The sequence below is a fragment of the Rhinolophus ferrumequinum genome, chromosome 10 (assembly GCF_004115265.2).
Source record: "Rhinolophus ferrumequinum isolate MPI-CBG mRhiFer1 chromosome 10, mRhiFer1_v1.p, whole genome shotgun sequence".
In the NCBI taxonomy this organism is placed as follows: Eukaryota; Metazoa; Chordata; class Mammalia; order Chiroptera; family Rhinolophidae; genus Rhinolophus; species Rhinolophus ferrumequinum.
The window spans coordinates 17,639,097-17,662,011 of NC_046293.1; the positions used below are offsets into that span (position 1 = coordinate 17,639,097).

Genomic DNA, 22,915 nt, shown 5'->3' on the forward strand with positions numbered 1-22,915 from the left:
AAAAATCTGGGCAATCCAGATAACTTTCCAAATTGGCATAATCCCAAGAAAATCAGACACTTCTTTTCCTTCACATGTACATTAGAAGTTGGAAACTACCAATTAATTTGCTGGCATCTCAACAAAGTGCTTGTGATATATTTATCATTGTTGTTTTTCTTTTAGAAATGTGTGTAATGAAAACTGATCAAAGCATCGTTTGTCATTATGTTGATTGGTTCGTGCAGATAAAATGCAAACAAGAAACATTTAACCACATAGATGAAAGAGAAATTCCATGGAGCCACCATGGTAATCATTACTGACCTCTTTCTGCTTCTAATTTTGTTGAATTCAGCCTCATTCTCCCTCCCTCCACTCACCTTTTGGTGGTGCAGTTCCAGCTTCCTTCTCTTTGTTTGGTTCTGTGTGGAAAGTACAAGCACATTTTTAACAGTGTCTTAAGGAAAGTATTTAATGTGTGAGGCGCAATGGGGTGTGGGGGAAAGAAAAAAAAAGACAATAGACAGATCATAAATGATACTCATACTTATTTATTATGCTGTACATGAATAATGAATTTGGGAATTATAATGTAGAGTTGCATTAAACTAATCCGATTACTTTTGAAAAAAGTATACATAGAAAGTTGCAATACAGATTTTGTTAAAATACACTTAGCTTCTGTTATAACATGCAGGTTCATTTTATATATAATATATTGGCATGGAAGTGAGTATAAAATGTGCGTCACTTCTTTGTAGGCCTCAACAACGGACTTACTTTTTAAGGAAGTCTGAGCCATGCAATGGTTCTAATAGTTTGAACTTCTAAATGATATCGTAGTAAGGAACCATGGTATAAAATCTGAAATTGCACAATAGTTTCAGTATATTTCAAAATACTTTGGTGCACATATTAATCTTCTGGGTTGAGTTGAGTGGCAATAAATGCAATACGAAAGCAGCAAAATCAGGTATTATCAGTTGAGACCATCCAGTTTACATTTCTCTCTGTTCAGCACCACATTCGTTTAGATACCAGCAAATGGTGTGTGACTTGTGGTCTATATAAGAAAAAAGTTGTTTCAAGCATGAATTCCCTCTTTTTTTTTGATTGAATCGAGATCTGAATCTTAGTTAATAAGGACAGTTTTAACAGAGTTTGGGAAGAGACTTGTGTGAGCAACAGGAAGTCAGTATTGTGCAATGAATATGAAATATGGCATAACAGAACTAACTCTGTAGTGGCCCAGTGACAGCTCCTGCTCTGAAGAGCAGAAGGCAAATGTTATGTCTATAATGGCCTGTATGTTCTCAGTGTACACAACATTGGCAAAAACAAACCTGTATATGAGAGAAGAAAACATATCAAAGAAGAAGTTCCTAAGAAGAATGTCACACATGTCTACTGGTTGAAAGAAAGCTAAATGTCAGCCTGCCTCTGTTTAAACTCATGTGGCACTGAACCTATTTCATTCATTTGGACACGTAGCGATACACTTCTATACTACTTAAGGGTTTTGAGAGTGTGATCTAGTATTCTTAGCTGGACAAAGGGACTCCCATGAGCAGTTAGATTTCTCAAACTGCCCTCCTAAAAATGATTTCTAGGATGGAAGAACTTTGTAAGCTCCTTATAAATTTCCATGCAAAAAAGATCACCAGCAACTGAGGTCTTATTCAGTTCCTGCTTTCAGCTAGGCTGGACTGGTCTGTAGTGACCTCCTACCCCTTGTCTTCACACTACGTTGTCAATTCAGGGGACACGCTTTAAGTCACCTACTGCCTTGTGAGGTTCTTATAGTTTTGTCTCATGTTTCAGCACAGTGGCTGTATTTTATTTAATTGTTCTCTGGTCCATATTTTATTTTCTACTTGGCTGTAAATAAACTGAGCACAGGGAAATATTTTCTACTTGGAGTTGCCCACTACATCTGGTACAGTATGTTCGTACCTAGTTATCAATGAGTATTGGGTAGGTAGCTCTGTATCCTTCTGACGGGTTCGGGCAGAGTTGTGCACATGATAAATACCCTGTGGATAATTCTCGAATGAATATCGGCTTCTCATCCTGTTCAAGGAGGAAGAGTGATGAGAGAGGGTACTTTGGTGTCTTCATGGGAAAATGCACAGAGTTTTGGTTGCCTCCATCTTTGGGGCTATTTGATGGGTAGACATAATTCTGGAGAACCATGTTGGGGTTTAACATTCCACTTGGGCTCATCATTTCTTTCAATCCTGTTCTCGTTCATAAATCTGTGTAGGTGTAAAACCAGGTGTTACCTGCTGTGTCGCTAGGCACTGCCTCTACCTGTCAGGGAGTTCACTGGAAATACTACTTCTTGTTTTTTGTTGTTGTTGTTGCCACCTGGAGCACAACAGGGTACTAAGAACCGGAGAAGTTGCTTCTGATGTTGAGCCTCAGATATCACTAAACCTTTCTGGAAACTCGCTGAGGAATCTGTGGAGGTGCTTGATAGTGGCATAGTTCAAGTCTAAAAGGGGCTGCTGATCTTCTGGGACTGAGGTGGGATCCGCTTTTCACTCTCACAAGAAAGATGCGGGTTTTGTCTGCCCTTAGCTACATGTGAAAAAGCACTGCAAATCCTCAGACCCTTGGAAGTTCAGCCTCCACGACACTAAAACATGGGCATAACTACAGCTTTGGCATACCTTCGAGGGTTTTATAAGTCTGTGATGTGTCATCCAAATTAGATTAACATGAGAGGGTTATACAAACACAATGTATTATTATTATTATTATAATAAACCTATCACAACTGTGGTCATCCAAATTCTCCATAGGAGTTAGATTAAAGCTCACAGTTCATTGAAGGCTGAATCATGCTGGGATAGACATTCTATATTTGCAGCCCAAACATGTGAGTTAGTGTTTTCACTTACCTTCTGGGGGTGGGGCTGGAGCTGGGGTTGGCACTTCATTTTCTAGAAGTGAAAAGAGTAATGGAAGAGTTAGGCTCATGTATCACAGAGAAAAGCTACTTTCCACAGCCCCAGGCTGCACTCAACTCCAGGCAGCCATCTTACCTGTACTGACAAGAGGGAAGAAGCAGGAAAAGCATCAACCTGTGGCATTAAGAGGCCCAAGACACACTGCCTTTTGGCTGATAGTATGAGGTGAAGATCTAAATGGTATTATACAGATTTTCAAGATGTGGCACAGTGTAGTGATGGACAGAGCACAGGTAAAATGGGGATCCAGGTGTCCTTGCCACTTAGTTATCTCCTCAGGCAGAGCATTTAATGACACTGAGCCTGTTTGTCTTCTCTGGAAAGATGGACGCGACGACACCTATTTTATGTGCATAGAGTTGCTGTGAGGATGAAATGAGTCGCAGTGCGTGGCAAGCGTGTCCCTTGGAGACTAAGGTGCTCACATCCTGTAGAGTCTAAGGTGAGGTCAGTGCTCAGTAAATGCTTTCCCCAGAGAGCAAGGGCACCACAGTTTCTGACCTCATGAGACTCATGAGACTAACTTTCTGAATGTTGATGAAACCAAAGTCCTCTGACTTTGCAGTGTTTCTTTTTATAAGACAAACCACCGTTCATCTGGAAACAAGTTGTTTGTTTCTTACAGTGGTTTCTGGAAGTACCTATGCCTGCAGTAGATTTCCACTTACACTTATCCTAAGTTTTCAGAGCTCTGGTTTTGAGGTTTTATACCTGGATTTGGATATCCAGAATTATAAAGAAGTATGGTGGTAAAACCTGTGAAAGAATCTTCTGTTAACAAATATACTATGTCCAAATAGCTAAAGGCATACCCCGTGAACAAAGGGCTTAGAATTTCCCCTGCTGAGTCCCCACAGATGCCCAGAACTGAGAATTAGTGACGTGTGTGAGAACCAGCTGCTCTACTTCAGGGCAGGAAGAGGCAGTTAATGAAGGTGATCTCTTTTAAAAGGATTTTCTGCTGGACAATTAAATACCAAAGAAAGGTTTTTGTATTACAGGAACTTTGTAGGATCCCAGGAGCTTTGTCTTTGTCCGGATCTAGGATTTTCCACAGTTTTTCCCTAAGTGGCTCTTTCCAAGCCAAGAGGACAATACCTCACAACAAGCAGTGTGGCCCGAGAGTCACTATGTGCAGGCCAGGCATCCTATTTCAGACTGGGCAGCCTGGGGTGAGCATAGAAGAAGGAATGGATCTTATGGCAACAGAAATCAAGAGAGAAGCGAGGCAGGGCTGCCAGGATATAGCAACATCTCCTTCTATCACTAATTTTTGGTGCCAGGTATAAACTCCCATTTATTGTTTAAAAAAAGAACCAACTATTTTCATTCAGATGACCACCAATAAATATATTACTATTTACTAATGAGGGATAAAAAATATGACCAAAGGAGGGAGGCATATAGCCTTTCAGACTGGCAGAAGATAACATGAAAGGATGTGATATGGTTTGAAAGACAAATGTTCCTTAGATGGCGTTGAGAGAACAGCTTTCGTTTCTTGTTCATGTCATGGAAAAGATCTTTAGTGCCAGCGTCAACCAGAAGACAAAACACTAGCTCAAGGCATTTTATTTTCAGAGATCTGAGTGCAGAGATGGAAATTTAATGTTGACCGCGTGGCTTTGAGTAAATTGTTGCAGCACACAGATAGCAGAATGCTGAGAGGGAGTAGCCAATTTCTTTGACGCGTTATCTTTTGGATTGTTGCCCATTGTCTGAAGGCCTCTTGTGGCTGTCTCTACAGACAAGTTTCTCTGCCCTCCAGTCTCTTTTTCTCACAGTCCCAGAGATTACTTAGGCCACAACTAGGTTTCATCCTGTTATTCTACTCGAGAGGGTACCTGTTAGGCCTACGCTCTTCAGGTTAGTATTCAAAGTCATTGTCAACAGGCACGTCCTATCTTTCCCTCCTCTTATGGCACCTCAGTGGCCCCTCTGTTTTACAGCTGATGTCTCTTTTCACCTTCTGACCTTTCTGCCACTGAGAAGAGTGATGATCCCCGACAGACCTTTTCATTTTGTCTCTACCTGTGATTCTGTCAGACAGACCTAGGTTTGAATCCTGACTCTATGCTGTATTAGGGTCAGGCAATTCTTAAATCTCCATCAACCTGCTATCCTCACCTGTGAAATATAACTAATAAGATAAATGCCCTCTTCGGGTGCTAATCCTACATAAAAAGCCTAACACAATTTCTGGCATGTAAATAGAGCTCTATAATGCACAGCAATAACTATTATCATTACTGTCCTTTGGCAATCTTTGTCTTTTTGACATGTCTCTTAAGACTCTCAGAGCTAATTATTCCATTCTGTTCCTTTCCCTTATTTTCTCTGCATTCTGGACTACATTATAATATACTCTTGTTTCACTAATTATTTTAAAATTATTTTTCAGTTGTCTCAATATATTTGTGTTTCTTTTCCCTCCCAACTAAACAAGGACAGGGATCTTTCATTCCTTTCCCATCTTCCTGGTACCTCATTTTATTGCTGAAAACACATTATATGCATAGTGAATTGATTTTAAAAATAATTAAGAAAGCCTTCTTTGGGAGGCAACCAACTGAATGGGAAAAGATTTTTGCAAACAGTGCCTCCGATAAGGGGCTAATATCCAAAATATACAAGGAACTTATGAAACTCAACAACAAAAAAACAAACAACCCAATTGAAAAATGGGCAGAGGACCTGAAGAGACATTTCTACAAAGAGGACATACAAATGGCAAATAGACATATTAAAAAATGCTCAACATCACTAATCATCAGAGAAATGCAAATAAAAACCACAATGAGATATCACCTCACCCCAGTCAGAATGGCTATCATCAACAAGACAAATAGTAACAAGTGTTGGAGAGGCTGTGGAGAAAAAGGAACCCTCATACACTGTTGGTGGGAATGCAGACTGGTGCAGCCGCTATGGAAGGCAGTGTGGAGGTTCCTCAAAAAATTACGAATAGAATTAGCATATGACCCAGCAATCCCTCTCCTGGGTATCTACCCAAAAAATCTGAAAACATTTATCCATAAAGACACGTGTGCTCCAATGTTCATTGCAGCTTTGTTTACGGTGGCCAAGACATGGAAACAACCAAAATGTCCTTCGATAGATGAATGGATAAAGAAGTTGTGGTATATATCCACAATGGAATACTACTCTGCCATAAGAAAAGATGAAATAGTGCCATTGGTGACAACATGGATGGATCTTGAGAGTATAATGCAAAGTGAAATAAGTCAGACAGAAAAAGCAGAGAACCATATGATTTCACTGATATATAAACCAAAAACAACAAAAGAACAAGACAAACAAATGAGAAACAAGAACTCATAGACACAGACAATAGTTTAGTGGTTACCAGAGGATAAGGGGGGTAGGGGGTGGGAGATGAGGGTAAGGGGGATCAAATATATGGTGATGGAAGGAGAACTGACTCTGGGTGGTGAACACACAATGGGATTTATAGATGATGTAATGCAGAATTGTACACCTGAAATCTATGTAATTTTACTAACAATTGTCACACCAATAAATTTAAAAAAAAAAAGAAAAGAAAAGAAACCCTTCTTTGGTGATTGTGTTTGAACTACCAAATTGGCCATGGTTTCTCAGCATCTGTGTAAACAAAGGCCCATTATGTAAAGGAAGCCAGGGTTGCTTAAAATCCTGTTTTTGAAGTAAGGCCAAGGGTGAATTCTAATCCAATAAATAAAAAGAGAATCATTTTGGACATTGAAACTATAAATGTGCCCTGAATGTGAATTCTCCATCTCCATTATGTCTCTAGTCCCAATGTTCTATGTATCAGCTTCCAAATCAAACTAAAGTGAGAATTTAAAGGGCTTAATTCAACTTCCAACAAATCCACAGACCATGGGTCATTAATAGCTAACTATACCAGATAGTCAGAACCACAGAAACATTACAGGATATTAGTGCTGGTACATTTTTAGGATGGTTGCAGGAAATGAAAGTAGAAATGCCTGCCTGGTAGGTAGGTGGAGCCAGAACGTTTCCTTCTGAAAATCCTAAAAACCTCATTACTTTACAGCCAGTGAAAGACTAAATAAATCACAACCACTTTTTGACACCTACTGCATACAGGACCTAGTATATATTCACTCTTATAATATTAACAATTCTGTGAAGTCAGTGCTAGAATTACCCCCATTTTGCAGATGAGAACTGAGGCCCTGCGAGGTCCCACAGCTCATTAGGGGTGGGGCCAGGCTCTGGCCCAGGTCTGCCTGACCCAGAATCTGGGATCTCCAGCCTGGGGCTGCACTTCCCATCTCAGCTGCTCATACGGGAGAGGCAGAAGTAAACTGATTGACTTTTCAGAGCGATTATTGCATGTTTTTTCTCACTGACTTGATTGGTATTATAGGAAAACACAGCACAACTTATCACAAGGTTCTTGGCAGGAATGAATGAGTTTCTGTAGGGGCAGGGAACATAGAGCACACTGTGTAGTCCTTATCTCTTTATGGTTATCATCACTATTATCAGAATTTCACTGTGACACCCCTGTGAGAATGACACTCATGTCTTTCCACACATGCCACCTGCTAAGAATTGGGCTTATTTCAAGGTCTGTGGCGGCATCACGTTAGAACATAGCTGGAACGGGGGTAGGAGACGAGGAAGCATCTGGGAACTGAACAGAGAAGTAGGCTTCTCACTCTCCTACTGTAAAATGGTGATAATTAATTTTGAGGAAATTTACGTGTATTATATAGAGTTTGTACAATGTAGATAACTCGATCAATCAATCAATCAATCCTTGTGGGACATAACGGGTAAGAAAATGAACTCAGCAGTTTTCAGGGAATTTGAAATAAAGAATTCCAGCTGGCCTAAACCTGGAGAGATGGGGAAACAGGGGCAGTGAAGGCCAAGCAGCACATGACTGAGACTGAAAATAAACCATTACAGGTAAGCCTCAGGGCCCCAAGTTATCCCCTTTTGCCTTAAAGGAACTGCTCACACATCTCTTTTACTTTCACACCTTTGTCTCTGACTTGACCCATAGCTTTGTTCTCTCCTCTAAAAATCATTTGCATGTTCCCAAAATGCATTGGCTACCTCTATAACAATAATTATTCACAGCCATTTCCACAGGACCCCACTGAATAGGGACCATAAGAAGAAGCACCCATGCGACCAAATTCATGAGCTCTCATTATGAATTTAACAAGAGTGGGGGGTTGTAAAACGGGCTAAGATGAGATGGCTGTGTTTAAGATGTGTGTTGAATCACCGATAAATGAACTGCTGTTTTCTATCAGTTTCGTCACCGAACCAGGTAGATTTGTTCTCTCAAAACCTTGAAGACTCACCACCTCTGTGGCCCCTCAAGTGCCTCTGAAACTGCCGTGTGCGTACAGATCATCTAGAGATTTGGTCAAGTGCAGATTCTGACTCTGGGGGTCTGCAGCAGGGCTCAAGATTCTGCATTTCTAGTAGGCTTTCAGGTGATACTGATGTTGCCAGTCTGCCCGCCTCCCACTGAGTAGCAACAAGGCTCAGACTCTACCCTAAATACCACCGAGTGCTCTCCATTTCAAATGAGATCATCAATGCTAAAGGGTTTACAGTAGATGGAGAGTCTTCCTCTCTTTGATCACAAGCTTCTTGAGGACAAGGCCTGTCTCCTCCTTTTCAAATTCTGCACAGCAGGTGCTCCATAAATATAGTTGACTGGCAGCCTGTTCCTACAAGCACAAAAGCCCCTTCTCCCTGCTGCCAAGAAATGAAGAACTGGCCCCTGGCGCTCAAAGGGCAGCTTTCTTCGTCTGCCTTACCCACAGGGAACACTATGTCTCCCATTGGTGACCCTTCGCTGGCCTAATGCCCCCAGGCATTCGCCAGCTTCATCATTTATATTTCTTTGTACTGTCAACACACGTCTTCCGTTTCTTAACAAGGGCAGGAGAGCAATTAGGGCTAGAGTTTTGGCCTTCAGTGACCATACACCCCTTGCCTTTCTAAGGAATCCTCAATTTCAAAATCTGGGCTGCATTTCTTAGCAAAAAATCCTTAGGCAACCATACCACCTCCACTCTCAACTAGCTTAGCTTTGCTCTAACTACTATCAGAAAGCACCTGGACTTGGGAAGCTTTAGGTCTTCCCTCTTAAGATTTAGAGCAAACAGGTACTTATCAAGGTGAGGTCCTGCTATACCTGTACTTTTTCAAAAGACAAAGGGCAAATTCTGTGGGACTTTTCTGCCAGGTAAATAAAGCTGGCTTTTTGTACCCCCTCTCGCTGTCCCATTGTCTCCATTAGAAAACATACCAACAGAATGGACTAAAGAAGCAGGGATTTACAAGTTGTTGTTCTTAAACTTTTTTTTTTAATAAAATGAAGAAATGAGGGTACTCTGACAAATTAAGCCCAAGGAAATATTTTAATGGACAACAGGAAAATTAACTGGATTCTGAACCAGCAACTAAAGCGAGCTCCTTTCTCCTTCTGCAAGGGCGGCTGATGTTTGATCCTGCCTAACTCATAGATATAGACTTTCTCTCCTCTGCAACCCTGAAATGCTTTCAAAGGGCTTGAGCTATTTGTGGTGGATTTTTCCTATGACCACCTACTGTAAAAAGCACAGGTATGCCACCAATGGTAGGCCTGCACAGTGAGTGCCAGGGCATTCTAACTGACGGGCACTGGTGGCCGCTCTTAAGCAGACAGCCCATATGTGGCCTTGGTGCTGCCGCTGAAAGACTAGGAAAGCGGTAACTCCATAAATGGTTTTGCTCTCTCCAAAGCAGACCATTTCTACTTTCAGTGATCAAGGGATCCAGACATAGTCAGCAAATTAAAGGGAAAAAACTCTGAAGTCTGAAGAAGCATTAACCTGCCTCTCTCTATATGCCTCTACACCAAAATGATACAAACAACCCAGCTTTCTCCTTCCCCTGGGCTCACTGGCTCAAATAATACATTGCTTGACCTTCTTAAAAATATTTTATGGACTCTCGTGTTCAATTTAATTGAGCTTTTTGGTAACACGGAAGGCATAATTACATCATATAATACACTATATAGCCACAGAAAAGACGGGAAGAGCATATAATAACACTTGTTATCCTTGAGTGATAGAATTATAGGCCTTTTTTGTGGCTTTCTTTTGGTCACTTTTTTGGGTTAAAATAAATGTACTGAAAACATCCTTTGGTAATTTAGCATACAGGAGAAAATTGTATGTTATTCTTAATTATTATTTTTTTAGTCTTAATATCAAATTGTTGGTTTGAAGAAAAATATGTGAATGCCCTATGTATTACAAACGTCCTGGTGAATAAGGCTGTATCTGGCCAACTGCTATTTTGTCACTTTTGGTAGTACAGCAAATTATTTTTCTTTTTAGGTTAAATATGTCATAAACACTGTCAGATATATTCCCTGTTGAATGTGAGGTTTGCACTGCGTACATGTGGCAGCCTGGATCTCACGTGCATAGAAAACAGCAAAATGGAAACTGCTTTAATATAAAATATTGTTCATGTGGTGGTGTTCATAACTCTTAGAGAAGTTTCGATTATATGAATCATAAGTGTCAGCAGAAAAATCAGCAAATATAAATGATAGTGCATTTGTATTGGTCATATTGCTTATATATCAGAGATAAAGGTTTTGGACATAAATTAATGTTTAATTTAATGTTGTATGATTTCATGCTTATTTTGTCCTGTGTTCTATTCATTATAGGCTGATATTTTCCACCTTGAGTTTTAAGGGAATTACACATTTTTAAAGAGCAATTCTATATTGATTTATAATAATGATTCTCAAAGAATGGTCTGAAATCCCCTGAAACCCCATTAAGAAGTCCACGAGGTCAAAAGCGTTTTTAAAATAATGTTAAGACATTATTTGCCTCTTTCCATTCAATTCTCTCACAGATATGCAGTGATGTTTTCCATAGGATATATAATGTGTGATGACATAATGCTCTGACAGTTAATAGAACTTGTGCTATGTATTCTTTTTTAAAATTTTTAATCAATTTTAACTTCTAATCAATAAGTAAATATTGATGAATATAATGTGCATAAACAAACACTTTTAATTTTTCTCAGTAATTATTAATAGTGCAACTTTTAAACCAAAAAGTTTAAAAACCATTTTGAATTTATTGAAATCTTGTTAAAAATATTTTATGTATATGTTTTTTAAAAAATAAACTCATGTCACATGCCTCGTTTAGGAAAAATCTATAACCTTGATTAATAAAATGAGTGAAGCAGTCAAAATAAAAGCCATACATTGATTCAGGGCGGGGGGTAAAAACTTATTTTCCTATGTGCACAATAACAGGAGCAAAAGGGCAATATCGTCTAGTATCACTTCTCCTATTCAGAATTCAGCTATCTAGCAATCTCACTTATCTAAAGAACAGCTGCTGCTCAACAAATTTTAAAAAGTCTACAAAGAGCAAAATGGATTTGTCTCAAGATCCTCAAGCCCCTTAAACTCTGAGCGCAAAGAGTTCAAGTGCTTTATTCACAAGAGAAGCCCCTGACCAAGGTCCTCAGTTAGTCTGGGACCTGGGACTAAGGTGAGGCAAGCCAGGTGCCCAGGGAGCAATTTTTAAGGATGCACTCACTCACAGATGCCGACCCTGTATTTGCATGACCCCGTGAGTGAGTGCCTCCTTAAATGTGGTGCCCTAAGAGCCTTGCCGGGGGCACTCCATATTGTAGCCCTACTCATTGAGATTAATGACTTGGATTGGAATTCACAGCAAACAACAAAGGGAAGGGAAGGGCCAGTTTCACATACTGACTGACAACAGTAACAAAAAAAGACAGCAGCTTCCCAGCAAGCGATGAACCAGGAAAACTATGAAAAATTGGGCACAAATTCAAAATACAAATAATATGAGCCCATTTAATACAAAAGCAAATAATTTGGGCCGTCAGGATAGCTATCACATGGCACAATAACTGATATGTCTAATTTAAGACAAAGTTAAATTATATCCACTTTCCTTTTTTTTTAAAGCGAGGAGTAACATACTACATTCTAGGCATATTTCTACCCAAATTGATTGAAACAATAAGGTTCAAGAACAAAATAAACCCTTAGCTAATCCAGAGAAACCAGCTATTCAGAATGATTCAATCAATTTAATTCATATTCATTTACTGTGGCTAAATATTGCCAAAGACTGTATTCTAAGGTGTGCTTCAAATACGAAAAATTTCAGTGGCTCGTGATTCAGTTTGATGGAATTTTCCTGAATTCACAGAGTTTTTTCCTCACCTAGTCAACTTGTTCTTATGTCTTTCTATTTACACATGTTTCAACTCAAGATGTCATTCCACAGAGAAAGAGGATTAAAATATGGTTAGTATTACATTTCAGCAAATAGCTTCTCACTATTAACATGGGGCTGGAGGAAAATAAGGCCTTTTTGCTAAGATCCAATGACTTGCCTTATTATCCCTATTTTTACATGCTTTAAAGTGAGGATTCAAATAAGTGTTGAAGTGGCATAGATAGATAGGGGTGGTGGTGTGGGAAAACCTTTACTCATATTAAAGAAATTAAAAAATTTTGCTCAGCTCAAAAGGCAATTATTGCTAAAGGGATTTGAACTGTTAACAATTTCTTCGTTTAGTCCCTTATTATGCCTTTCCTGGGGCTCTGTTCCTGGACAGACTATCACCACAATCACGTCACTCTCACGTGGTGATAGCGTTATCAAGTTCCTTAAAGGCCAAGCTTGCCCCAAGGTATGGCTGGGCCTGATGTTGGGTGACTTTTTAAAAATAGAGGAAGGACAGGACCAATGCCAGGTGGGGTCATAAAAATTAAATCCCACAGCAGTAAACACAGCAGCACTCAATCAATCAGCCACCACATCCATATGTGGTCATGGAGACTTCTTTATGCATTTATCTCAGATATTCAGACCAGAGGAAGACCCCACCTGGCAAAAGCAGCCCTAGTGGGGAGAAAAATCTTAACATCCAACAAACGCAAGCCTGTTAACACTCGGTGGCAGATAGTTACATGTTCCACTATACAGGGTGACTCTTTCATTTAAGTGGGAAAGGCCATGACCCCACAATGGAGGGAAGAAACAACCGATTGTCATCGTCTGTCTAACAGCTGGAGACCCCCGGCTGGACATAACACATTTCAGTGGGAACACAACAGAGGCTCTGGAGTACAGAACTCTTATTTGATCAGAGCTTCCCCGGGTGAAAGCTGTTTCACCACAGGTTTAAGAAAACAAAACAAAACAAAAAACCTTATGGTGCTGGCAATGACAGCTATGATAAAAACAGCAGCTGTTTGGGAATGTATTATAAATATTAACACAGGAAAGGAAGAGAGCAGTAGTTGTTATGTACCTTAAAGCGGTTGTCATATATTGGTGGAAATACCCTCAAAATTTATATTAAATGTGAGGCATTTAACACTTTATGCCAGACAGGATTTCTGAGTTTGCTGCTTTAGAAGGGAAATACTTGAGTTCTTATTATGTGCTAGGTCCTGTTTTGAGCTTTTTACCTGATTTATCTTATTTAATTTTTACAAAGACCCAATGAGTTAGGTACTATTGTTATTACCATTTTACAGATGAGGAAACTGAAGCATATGAAGTTTAAGTAATTCATTACATGGTGCAGCTTGACTTTGAACTGTCTAGAATATTCTATGAATAGCATACTTTGTTTATATCACTATGTTTAATAATTAATATTACTTAATATGCGTAAGGAAAAAGCGAAAATACATACTATATGCAGAAAGACTCTAAAGATATCTAACTTAAAAATGAGAAATTCAAATGTAAAATTATACACATAGGAGAATTTTTAGTTATAAGCAGAGAATTCTGCTCCAAGATTCATAAAATTTTATAGACAACAAAAGCTATTACCTGATATAAACAAAGAATTCCTGAGAAATTAAAAAAACAAAAAACATTTGATGTTATTTAGAGAAAGAATTAGATAATTTTGGAGAAAAAAAATTAGCCTCGGGTTCTTATAAATCTCTAAAGTACAAGATGAAACAATGAATAAAGCAAAAGTTTAAGATCTAACATCTGACATATTATTAGACATAATTTTAGATATTGTATTAATGTGACAACTAGGCCTATACAAAGATTCCTACGAGAGTATAAAAGGGCAAAAGTCTTATTAAAGTGGATTTCAGACTTGAAAGGTATAATGAAAGTCAGATTCCAGGTAGCTTTTTTTGTGAACTCATTTTAGAGAGAGAAATAAGCATGTGATTAAATGATCCCCATCTTTCTCTTTGCACAATCAACCACTTCGCACCCTAATCTGAAGGACTCTAAAACTTTACTCTGAAAACATATACAAAAGCACATATATAACCAGCCCCATGAACGGGGACATCCTGCAATGTGGCATGTTGTCTATCTTTGTGACTGTCCAATGCAGATACAATCTTGTAAGTTATGCTGGGACTATCTACATAGAAGAGACCTGGGTGCAACAAGACAATATGGTCACTGATATCTTTGTACAAAGCTCTGGGTACAGAAGCCCAGTTCTCTCTGGTAATGAGACAATTTGCATACATGCAGGAAATGAAGCAATAAAGCCTCTTCTTTTTCACTTTCATATTCCTTAATCATTATGCTTTCAACCCCTCTTGAATGCAAACCCCTTCAAGAGGGAAACCCCTCTTGGAAACCCCTTTTGAATGACAAATAGCTACTTCATGATGACCCTAACACAGGACACTATAATTCAGTAACTACCTCTCTGTGTACTTATTGAGTTTCCACAGGGCCAAATACTCTGAACCGACTATAGACTCATGCAGAAAAGACATCTGTTCCCATCGCAAACTGATATGGAATAAAAGCAAAGAAACAAGGCATGGCCATCCAAATCGCCTCAGCTACACACAGGAAATTAAAAGTTTTCTGCTTATTTTTGATTGCTAGAGTTTTAATTCTGTTCTTTATTATCTAACACGCTCAAGTATGTCTAGAGATGTGGTCTAGAATTACCACAGAAGTCACTGACTGCCAAGAGTATTTTGTGTCTCTGAATACAAGTTTCACAGACTAATTAAGGAAGAGTGCAGATAAAAATAGTAATTATTAACAATAATAAAAATTCTTCTCTGTGTGTCCATAAAGAGCTTACATATAAGTTTTAAATAAAACAATCATAAGGAATTTAAGCAAAAAATAACAAAAATTCTCTCTAGGGCTGTAAAAACAATCGCCCTTATTTCCTTTCGTAGCAGCCTCTTTCAGCAACTGTCCAAAACTTTAAAAAGGATTTATTTGTTTACAGTAGTATTGCAAAAACATTGTTTCTTATTCGTGCAAGTTTTTTAAGTGACCATTTATTTATTTATTTTGCTGTCCAGTGTTTTTTTTTAAGCGACTTTAGCCTGGGTAGTGTATTCCAACATCCACGTCAGATCCAGGGACTTTAAAATTGCTATAAATAAGAAAACTCTGTGAATTATGTGTCCATAAGGAGCCTAAAATAAAATGTTTCAAGGCCACGTCTCATGGCCAAAATCAAGTGGGCCACAGAGAGAACAAAGGATTACAAGTACTGCACTTTTCCCTTTCTCTTGGGTCCCTCAGCCCAGCCAGGGAGACTAACCTCTATCTTTGTTCATTTCAGGAACTTTTCACTCCCTGTCTTCGCTGCTGTTTGAGAGGTCTAGAGAGAGTTCTGATTTACTGAATGAGAAGCAAGGATACAATTTGTTTTTCAAAACATTTTTTTAAAGCGATATATTTAGGGCGCTTGAGAGGAAAGAATTGGCCAGTCCTTTATTTATCTTCCAAAACAGGTGCGGTCCGGACAGTCATAAAATCAGGCTACTGAAAAAGATGATTTTGCCAAGTATTAAGTCTCTCTAGTGTGCATTGGCCCTGGAGTATTTCTTCTTACAAGAAACAGACAGCTCAAATCTATACACCACACATCTCCAGCACAGCATAGAGAAGTTTTTTCAGGGGGAAAAAAAAATATTGTGGCATTCATTCATACAACTTCTTTATTCCTCATCCAAATCTTTAACTTGGCCTAAATGAACCATTCAAAATAGGAGGAAAATAGTTGCTCTTGATAGAATAACATCCCCCCTCTTCGACCATTCTTTCCCTTACTTCCTGCAAATTAACTTTTTCCCCAGTTGAGGGAAAGGTACTATTTTGCATTTAAGATGACTTTGCTAAAGGCAAATTTATTTTGGTGTCTGGAATAGGTCATCAAGTCTCATGCAGGTAGAAGCTGAAGGTCAAGGAGTAAATTTGAGAGGGAGGTTTTCCATCACCAGGGTTCCTTTTCTGACGATGATTAAGCCTTGAGCCATGCTGAGAAATGGGCAAGAGGTAATGAACGCTGCTCTTCTTTCAGATACTAGGTTTGGGGCTCAGCAGAACTTGAAAATGTGATGAAATCTCTAGGGACCAAGAAAGAAAGATATAGCAAAGGAAACGCTGTTGTGGACTGAAAAAAAGTTATTCTCCATTACCATGTTCCCACCTATTTCTACTGAAAAAAGGCTGAGATAGATTAGATAGATAGATATTGCATGCTAATATAGCAAAAGAATCTGTAGCAACAATGTCATGCCTTTGATTCCGGGAGTTATCAGAATGGCCTCTTAAAATTATGGTCATAAATGAAGTCATGTTTTACCGTATGTTTGAGTTTTTAGGAAGAGATTTCACATGGAAGATGAGGAAACGGCAGTGATTTCCCAAGGTTTTTTGAATGGTACACAAGCACCAAGGAAGACCTTTGCCTTTTTCCTGCAAGTTAAGTGCATAAAATATGAAAGAGCCTGATATATCAGACAAAGTGAAATTTGTATTGAGGCCTCAACTTGGTGTTTTAGAAGAGAATTTTTCTAGGTCCTGTAGATTTTGACAGTTAACAATTGTCTAAGTATATTAGAGAACCAGTCGCTATGGTTTTAATTATCAGAAACTACAGAGATAAAATTCTAGGAATCATTTTTATGGGTTTAAGAGTAATTCATAGTATTTTTAAACTATTAGAGATGCTACCACCAAAGAAAGTCTATTGGAATTTTCTAATTTCATGTTGATAAAATTGCTTTTTGACAGGAAAAGAGAAGTTTCCAGTGAAAGGTGATTTTTAAATTTTTATTTATTTTTATTTTTTTATTTTTTTTTTATACCATAGGACCCGGGCAATTAACTGTGAGAGCTTATGGAACAGAGACCCTGTTGAATATATCTTTAAAATCCCAGCAACTAGCCTCTGGTAAGTATTCAATCACGGATAACATAAATAAATGTATCCAAAGCATTCTGGTAGATTCCCACAAATCTCAAGCTTTTTTTCCACTTCCTCTCTCACTATTAGAATAGAATAACTTAACGTTATTAGGCTTCAAGTTCTGCATGCATTCAAAGTGCAAGACAGGTCTCTTATCTAGAACTGATAGTACAAATAATATAGTTCACTAAGGAATAAATACACAATGAACAAAGGTGGAGAGGAGAGTATTGAGAAGTGGTTGTTCCTTAGAAATAATGCTTTCTTCCTCCAAAAGGGGTTACAGAGTCATCCAGAATACTTTCCAGGGTCTAAATAAGGATCATTGACTAATTACTTCCATTAAGAGTTCCTCCTTGAGGCCCAAAATTACATCTGTCCTTCCTCCTCCTGAGAAGGACCAGCTCTCCCACGACCCAACATGAAGTTCCCACAATTAGGCCACTGGAGGTTGAGAGACAGTTGAAAGATACATCATTTGCAACTTCAGGTGCTGAAAACTCAACCTCATTCAAAGAGTTGCCAGGTCCTCCTGGATCCTAAGAGGGCCAAATCAGCCCATGTATTCTATCAAGATTCATAGCAAGAACATTCGTAGCATGTCCTTCCTAGGCATGCTTCTCTCCCCTGGGGAAGAGATGTTAAAAAAACCTATAGGGGCGGGAAGAAACTGTCACTTGGGAATGCTTCTGGGGATACTTTAAAATGACAGAAGAAATGGTTTGGTGGCAAGTTTTATTCTTGAAGCTGTCTTTCAGAGGGATGTTTATATGGCACAAAACCAACCCCAGTAAAAAATGAAATCAGTGAGGAGAAGGTGCAAGGACCAGAACAGTTCCTAAAATTGCCATAGTCCTTCCTCTTCTGATGTTAGCAATATTAAAAAGCAGTGATTTCACCAGGAAAACTCTTCAAGGAGCAGTGTCCTTAAGAATCAGTTCTGCTGGCAAGGAAAACAAACAAACAAAAAATCCCTGTACTTCCTCAAAGGATTTTAAATATATCAGTAACACTCTTTTTATCTCCACTCCCCACCACCCAAATTTAAACCGACCAAAGAATCTGTGCGTATAAAATTACTGTCCTGGGTGGGGGAACTCCTACACAGAATATCACATCAACAGTGCTTTTATAGCAAGAGAATATCATGAGGACTTTGGTATCTGTGTTAATTTATTTAAAAAATATTTTGGGGGGATGGCAGGAGCTGAAGTTAAAGATATGTTTTCCTCTTTGTAGCTCAAAAATGTCATTGTCTTTAAAAGTAGAATGTATCAGATGGAGTTGTCAGACTCAGATAAAGGAAAACTTTATGCATGTAGCAATCAGAGTAATTTAATTAGCTCTATAGGTTCTACGGTCTGTCATCTTTATTAGTTTTTCAGCTTTCTTGTCATTTTCAAGTGGGCTTTAAAATAACACATGCAAATTCATCCCCTAAATGCAGGATAATTAAAACAATATTCTGTCCTCAGTCAGGAAACATAGAATGCATTTCATCCAAATAAGCCTTGAAGAGGCTAGTCAAGTGACAGATCAAATAAAAAGGACACTTAATACACATGTAAATCATTTGCATTACAAATAAGACACTTTAGCAGGGGTTGGACTCACTGCCTGATAGTCAGGATTAAGTTCCCATATTAATGCATGCATTTGGTGTGGTTATTTCGGGTGGAAGACTTCATCCATCAATGCCCTCCACTACTAAGTAAAGCCAACCTGTAAACTGATCACCACAGCCTGTCAACACTGGTTACTTAATTACATAAAGAAAATATATTTCAAAGACTTTTGATAATTTGGTTAGTATTTCAACTTTCAGTTCAACATCTAGCATCTTTTTAAGGTTCTTCAAACTAATGGCTAAAAGTAGTATTAAGAATTAAAAATGAAAAAACAAAATACTATTCTTTTGTTCCCTGCTAATCTTTTTCTTTGGCTTTTATTTGCAGAAGTGAAAAATAAAGATTCAATAAGCACTCAGGAAGACTAATATGTATGTTAATAGATGTTTCCATTAAAAATTAAACTAAATGTACTTGTACTATTAATTTATGTTTTTCATTAGTCATTTTAGTAACTTCTAACTCCAATTTATTTATGTTAATTAGTAGTTTTAAAATCTTGATTTTTTTAATAGAAAGAAGAAATGTTTCTTCTAATGAAGAATGTTTTCATATTTTCAGTTTAATTATTTTTTTAAAGGCGACATATTATGAAATTATCTACAATAATACTCATTAAAGAACATAATCCATCAATGATACTCAAAGTTATTCTCTTTTACCCAGGTGTTTGATTTTCTTTCCATGCAAGAATTTAATAATGTAATAAAGCTCCAAAGGCACTGATAAAAGCAAAAAAAAAAAAAAAAAAAAGCCTACATCTGTATATTCTAAATGTCTTTCCATGAAAAAAATAGCAAATCTGGAAACAATACCACAAATTCTTTTTGGAAATTTTGATCAAATTTATAAACCATGTAAGAAAGCATTCCAAGCTACTAACACTCCACAAACTGCAAATACAGGGTGAGAAGTTTGTGATTGAAACTTAGAAAATACACTTGAAAACGCAACCTGCTCACCACGAGCAATTAACATCCTTAAATTACACTTTCAGGATCCCTTACTACAATCGAATGATAAAATCATAATTAAAAATTTTAGTCAATATCCCTTCATAAACTATCATTGTCAGATATTTTTCAATTGGTTGTACTTTCTTATATTTTTCTTCTGATCTTTTTACTCTCTGGAATCTTTTCCTGAAGTCACAGTAATTCTATTATTATATAGTCTATTTAAGAAACTGGATATTTGTTTGAAAATAAATACCAAAATAAGCACACTGTATTAAAATTACAACAAAAAGATTTATGGATGAGTCTTACCCTCTTTCTTAGTGGGTTCTGGCATGACCACAATAAAAGGTTATTCACCAAAGAGTTTGCTCCCCTCCAGTACTAGTTGACAGAAACCCCCGAGCAGTTGAGAGATGGTGCAGGTCAGTGTGACAAGCAGTTGGGGAGAAATCCAATGCTTTTGTACTGCCTCTGAACATCAATCATGTTGGCACCGCCCCTTCTTTAGCCCAAGGATGCTGGAACTTGACAGCTATGAGGACCTTTCCCACATCTGTTGTCTGCACTCTGCTCTCTCGCCTACTGGAAGGAATCTCCTGTCCATCTCATGTGGCTGATGAGAACACCTCTAACTTTCTAAATTCAGCTGCAGCCGCATGCTCCTTCTTACCCTTTTTTTTTCCTGTCTAATGGAGGCATGTGTCGACTGAAGCGTGCAAAATTTTGCCAGATGACAGAAAATTAAACTAAATTTAAAAATTGTAGTATGCTAATTCAGCATATACATTAATTTTTATTAAGATATAAAGGGAAATCTCTGTTATCAAGATGATAATTTTATGCTCTCATTAGTTTCTTATTTTTGTGAGCTCTTAATTATTGGATTTAAATTTATCTTATTTTTATTAATATATTAATATCAATTTGAAAAGCCAAATTTCCATGTTGACTATCTTCTCTCATTTTCTCTTCTAAGAATAGCAAACGTTTCTATTAAGGAACATTTAGACTTTACCTTTTCTCAAGGAACAACCTTTAAAAATTCACATGGCATATAAAAGAATGAAGTAATGATACGTGCTACAACATGAATGAAGCTTGAGTACATTATACTAAGTGAAAGAAACCCAACACAAAATACTACATATTGTACAATTACATTTATATGAAATGCCCAGGATAAACAAATCCATAAATTCAGATAGTCGATTACTAGTTACCGGAGCTGGGAGGAGATGGAATTGCAAGTGACTGCTAATGAATATGGAGTTTCTTTTGGGGTGAATGATGGAAATATTCTGGAATTAGATAGTGGTGATGGTTGTACAACTTTGTGAGTATGTTAAAAACCACTGACTTATACACTTAAAAGTCTATGGGGGATGGGCAAAGAAAGTTAGACCAGTAGCCATTGTTTTGTTTCAAGATGGCAGACAACAAATCTAATTTAAGATATTGGCAGACTGTATCATATTGGACCACTTTCTCCCAAAACTCTCATGGCACTGATGGAGAACTATGAACTACCAAGTGGTCAAACTAAAAAAGACACCTTACTTTCTTTGTCCACATGGATGAGATACCTCAGAGACTGGGACCAAAATTAGTTTATGCGAAAAGACGACTCCTTGAGTGCCTTCATTGATATGTGTTTTCAAGATCATTCTCAAGAGACTTTGATTGATTTGTACTGAACCAGCCACACTGTCTCGTTTAATTTCCCTTGTGGCTGAGAGCACAGCTGGTCACACTTAGCTCTACCAAACTCTGTGCCAAGCTAACTTTTCATATAAAGATGGAAACTCAACTTAGAACTCAATAGCATCACGCTTTAGCTATGTGGGGGGAGGGGGAGGAGAGACAGTCAAGGAGGTTCATGAACATCTGTCTACAAAGCAAGCCTTTTCTCCACCACATGGGGCCACGATCCCATTGCTTTGCTTTTTAAAATACTTCTTGGCTCTTAGATGTTGAACATCAGCCAGAAAACAACATATTCTGTAATACAAAGCTAGATGTGCTTTGAAAGAATGAAAAACAAACTTTTTTTATTTTTTCTGCATCTACCATGAGAGAATCAATAGGAGAGACAAAGTAAAGAAACTAGAATCTGAAGTCAGACCCTTGGGTTCTGTTTTTGGATCATCACAGAGCTGAGTTAGTCTAAGAAAGACAAGTGGCCTTTCTGAGCCTCAGTTTCCTTTTGTATAAATTGAGAGGTTTAACAAAATGGCCTCTGATGCCCCTTCTAGGTTTAACTTTGTGATTTGATACTGGTGCTCCCTAAAAAAGAATCATTTCCCCCTCAGCATTCTCAGCACACTGAACACCACATATGAAATTGACAGAGGGACAAAGTGTCACATTGCAGAAGAATGTTTCTAGTGATGGGCAGATTTCACACATGCCACAAAAGAGGGGCCATGCCATCACTGGCTTCTGCAGAAACTCTGTTGGATTTTTAATACACTGGTCATTTTACTGAAGTGAATAAGTGCCAGGAAATATTGCAGCCCATGGAGAAAATATTTTATGACCTGGGGAACTATTTGATAATAAAAGACTTGATTGTAAAAAGACAAAACCTAATTGGAAGAATCCAAAGTCTGAACAAATTCTATGATATATGATTGTAGAGTGTGTTAGATGGTTAACTCAAAATTTTAAATTAAAATAATAAGTAGACATGTAATTTTCCTAGGATTGTTTTGTTTTAGGAACACATAATCCCTATATCAGATCTAGAAGGTTGCAGATTCTTTTTTATTTATTTATTTTTATTTTATTTTATTTTATTTTAAATTAAAGTTTATTGGGGTGACAACTGTTAGTAAAGTTACATAGATTTCAGGTGTACAATTCTGTGTTACATCATCTATAAATCACACTGTGTGTTCACCACCCAGAGTCAGTTCTCCTTCCATCACCATATATTTGACAGATTCTTTATCCTCAATATCACTCTCAGGCAGTGGGGAAAATGGTCAACATGACTCTTTTTTCTTTTGTTAAATGCTTTATTGGTTTTTTTCCCCTTTGCGTCATTTAGGATTAGATTTGGCTGAATATTGCACGAACCCACAAA

The 22,915-nt window shown here is 37.9% G+C and overlaps 1 protein-coding gene across 12 annotated transcripts in view; it reads right to left on the reverse strand.

Moving 5' to 3' along the window:
- The window catches only part of MYBPC1 (myosin binding protein C1), an 83,730-nt gene extending 63,432 nt beyond the window's left edge, over positions 1-20,298 (reverse strand). For 6 of the 12 annotated variants that reach the window (XM_033117837.1, XM_033117835.1, XM_033117832.1 and 3 more), the window contains exons 1-3: positions 20,140-20,286; positions 2,886-2,927; positions 363-404 (exon numbers count right to left, since the gene is read on the reverse strand). In XM_033117837.1, coding sequence (XP_032973728.1) covers positions 363-404; positions 2,886-2,927; positions 20,140-20,164 — 109 coding nt within the window. In that variant the 5' untranslated portion in view covers positions 20,165-20,286. Of the gene's footprint in view, positions 1-362; positions 405-2,885; positions 2,928-20,139 lie in introns of all 12 variants that reach the window. The other 6 variants (XM_033117843.1, XM_033117842.1, XM_033117838.1 and 3 more) reach the window with 2 other exon arrangements.
- Between the last annotated feature and the right edge of the window lie 2,617 nt (positions 20,299-22,915).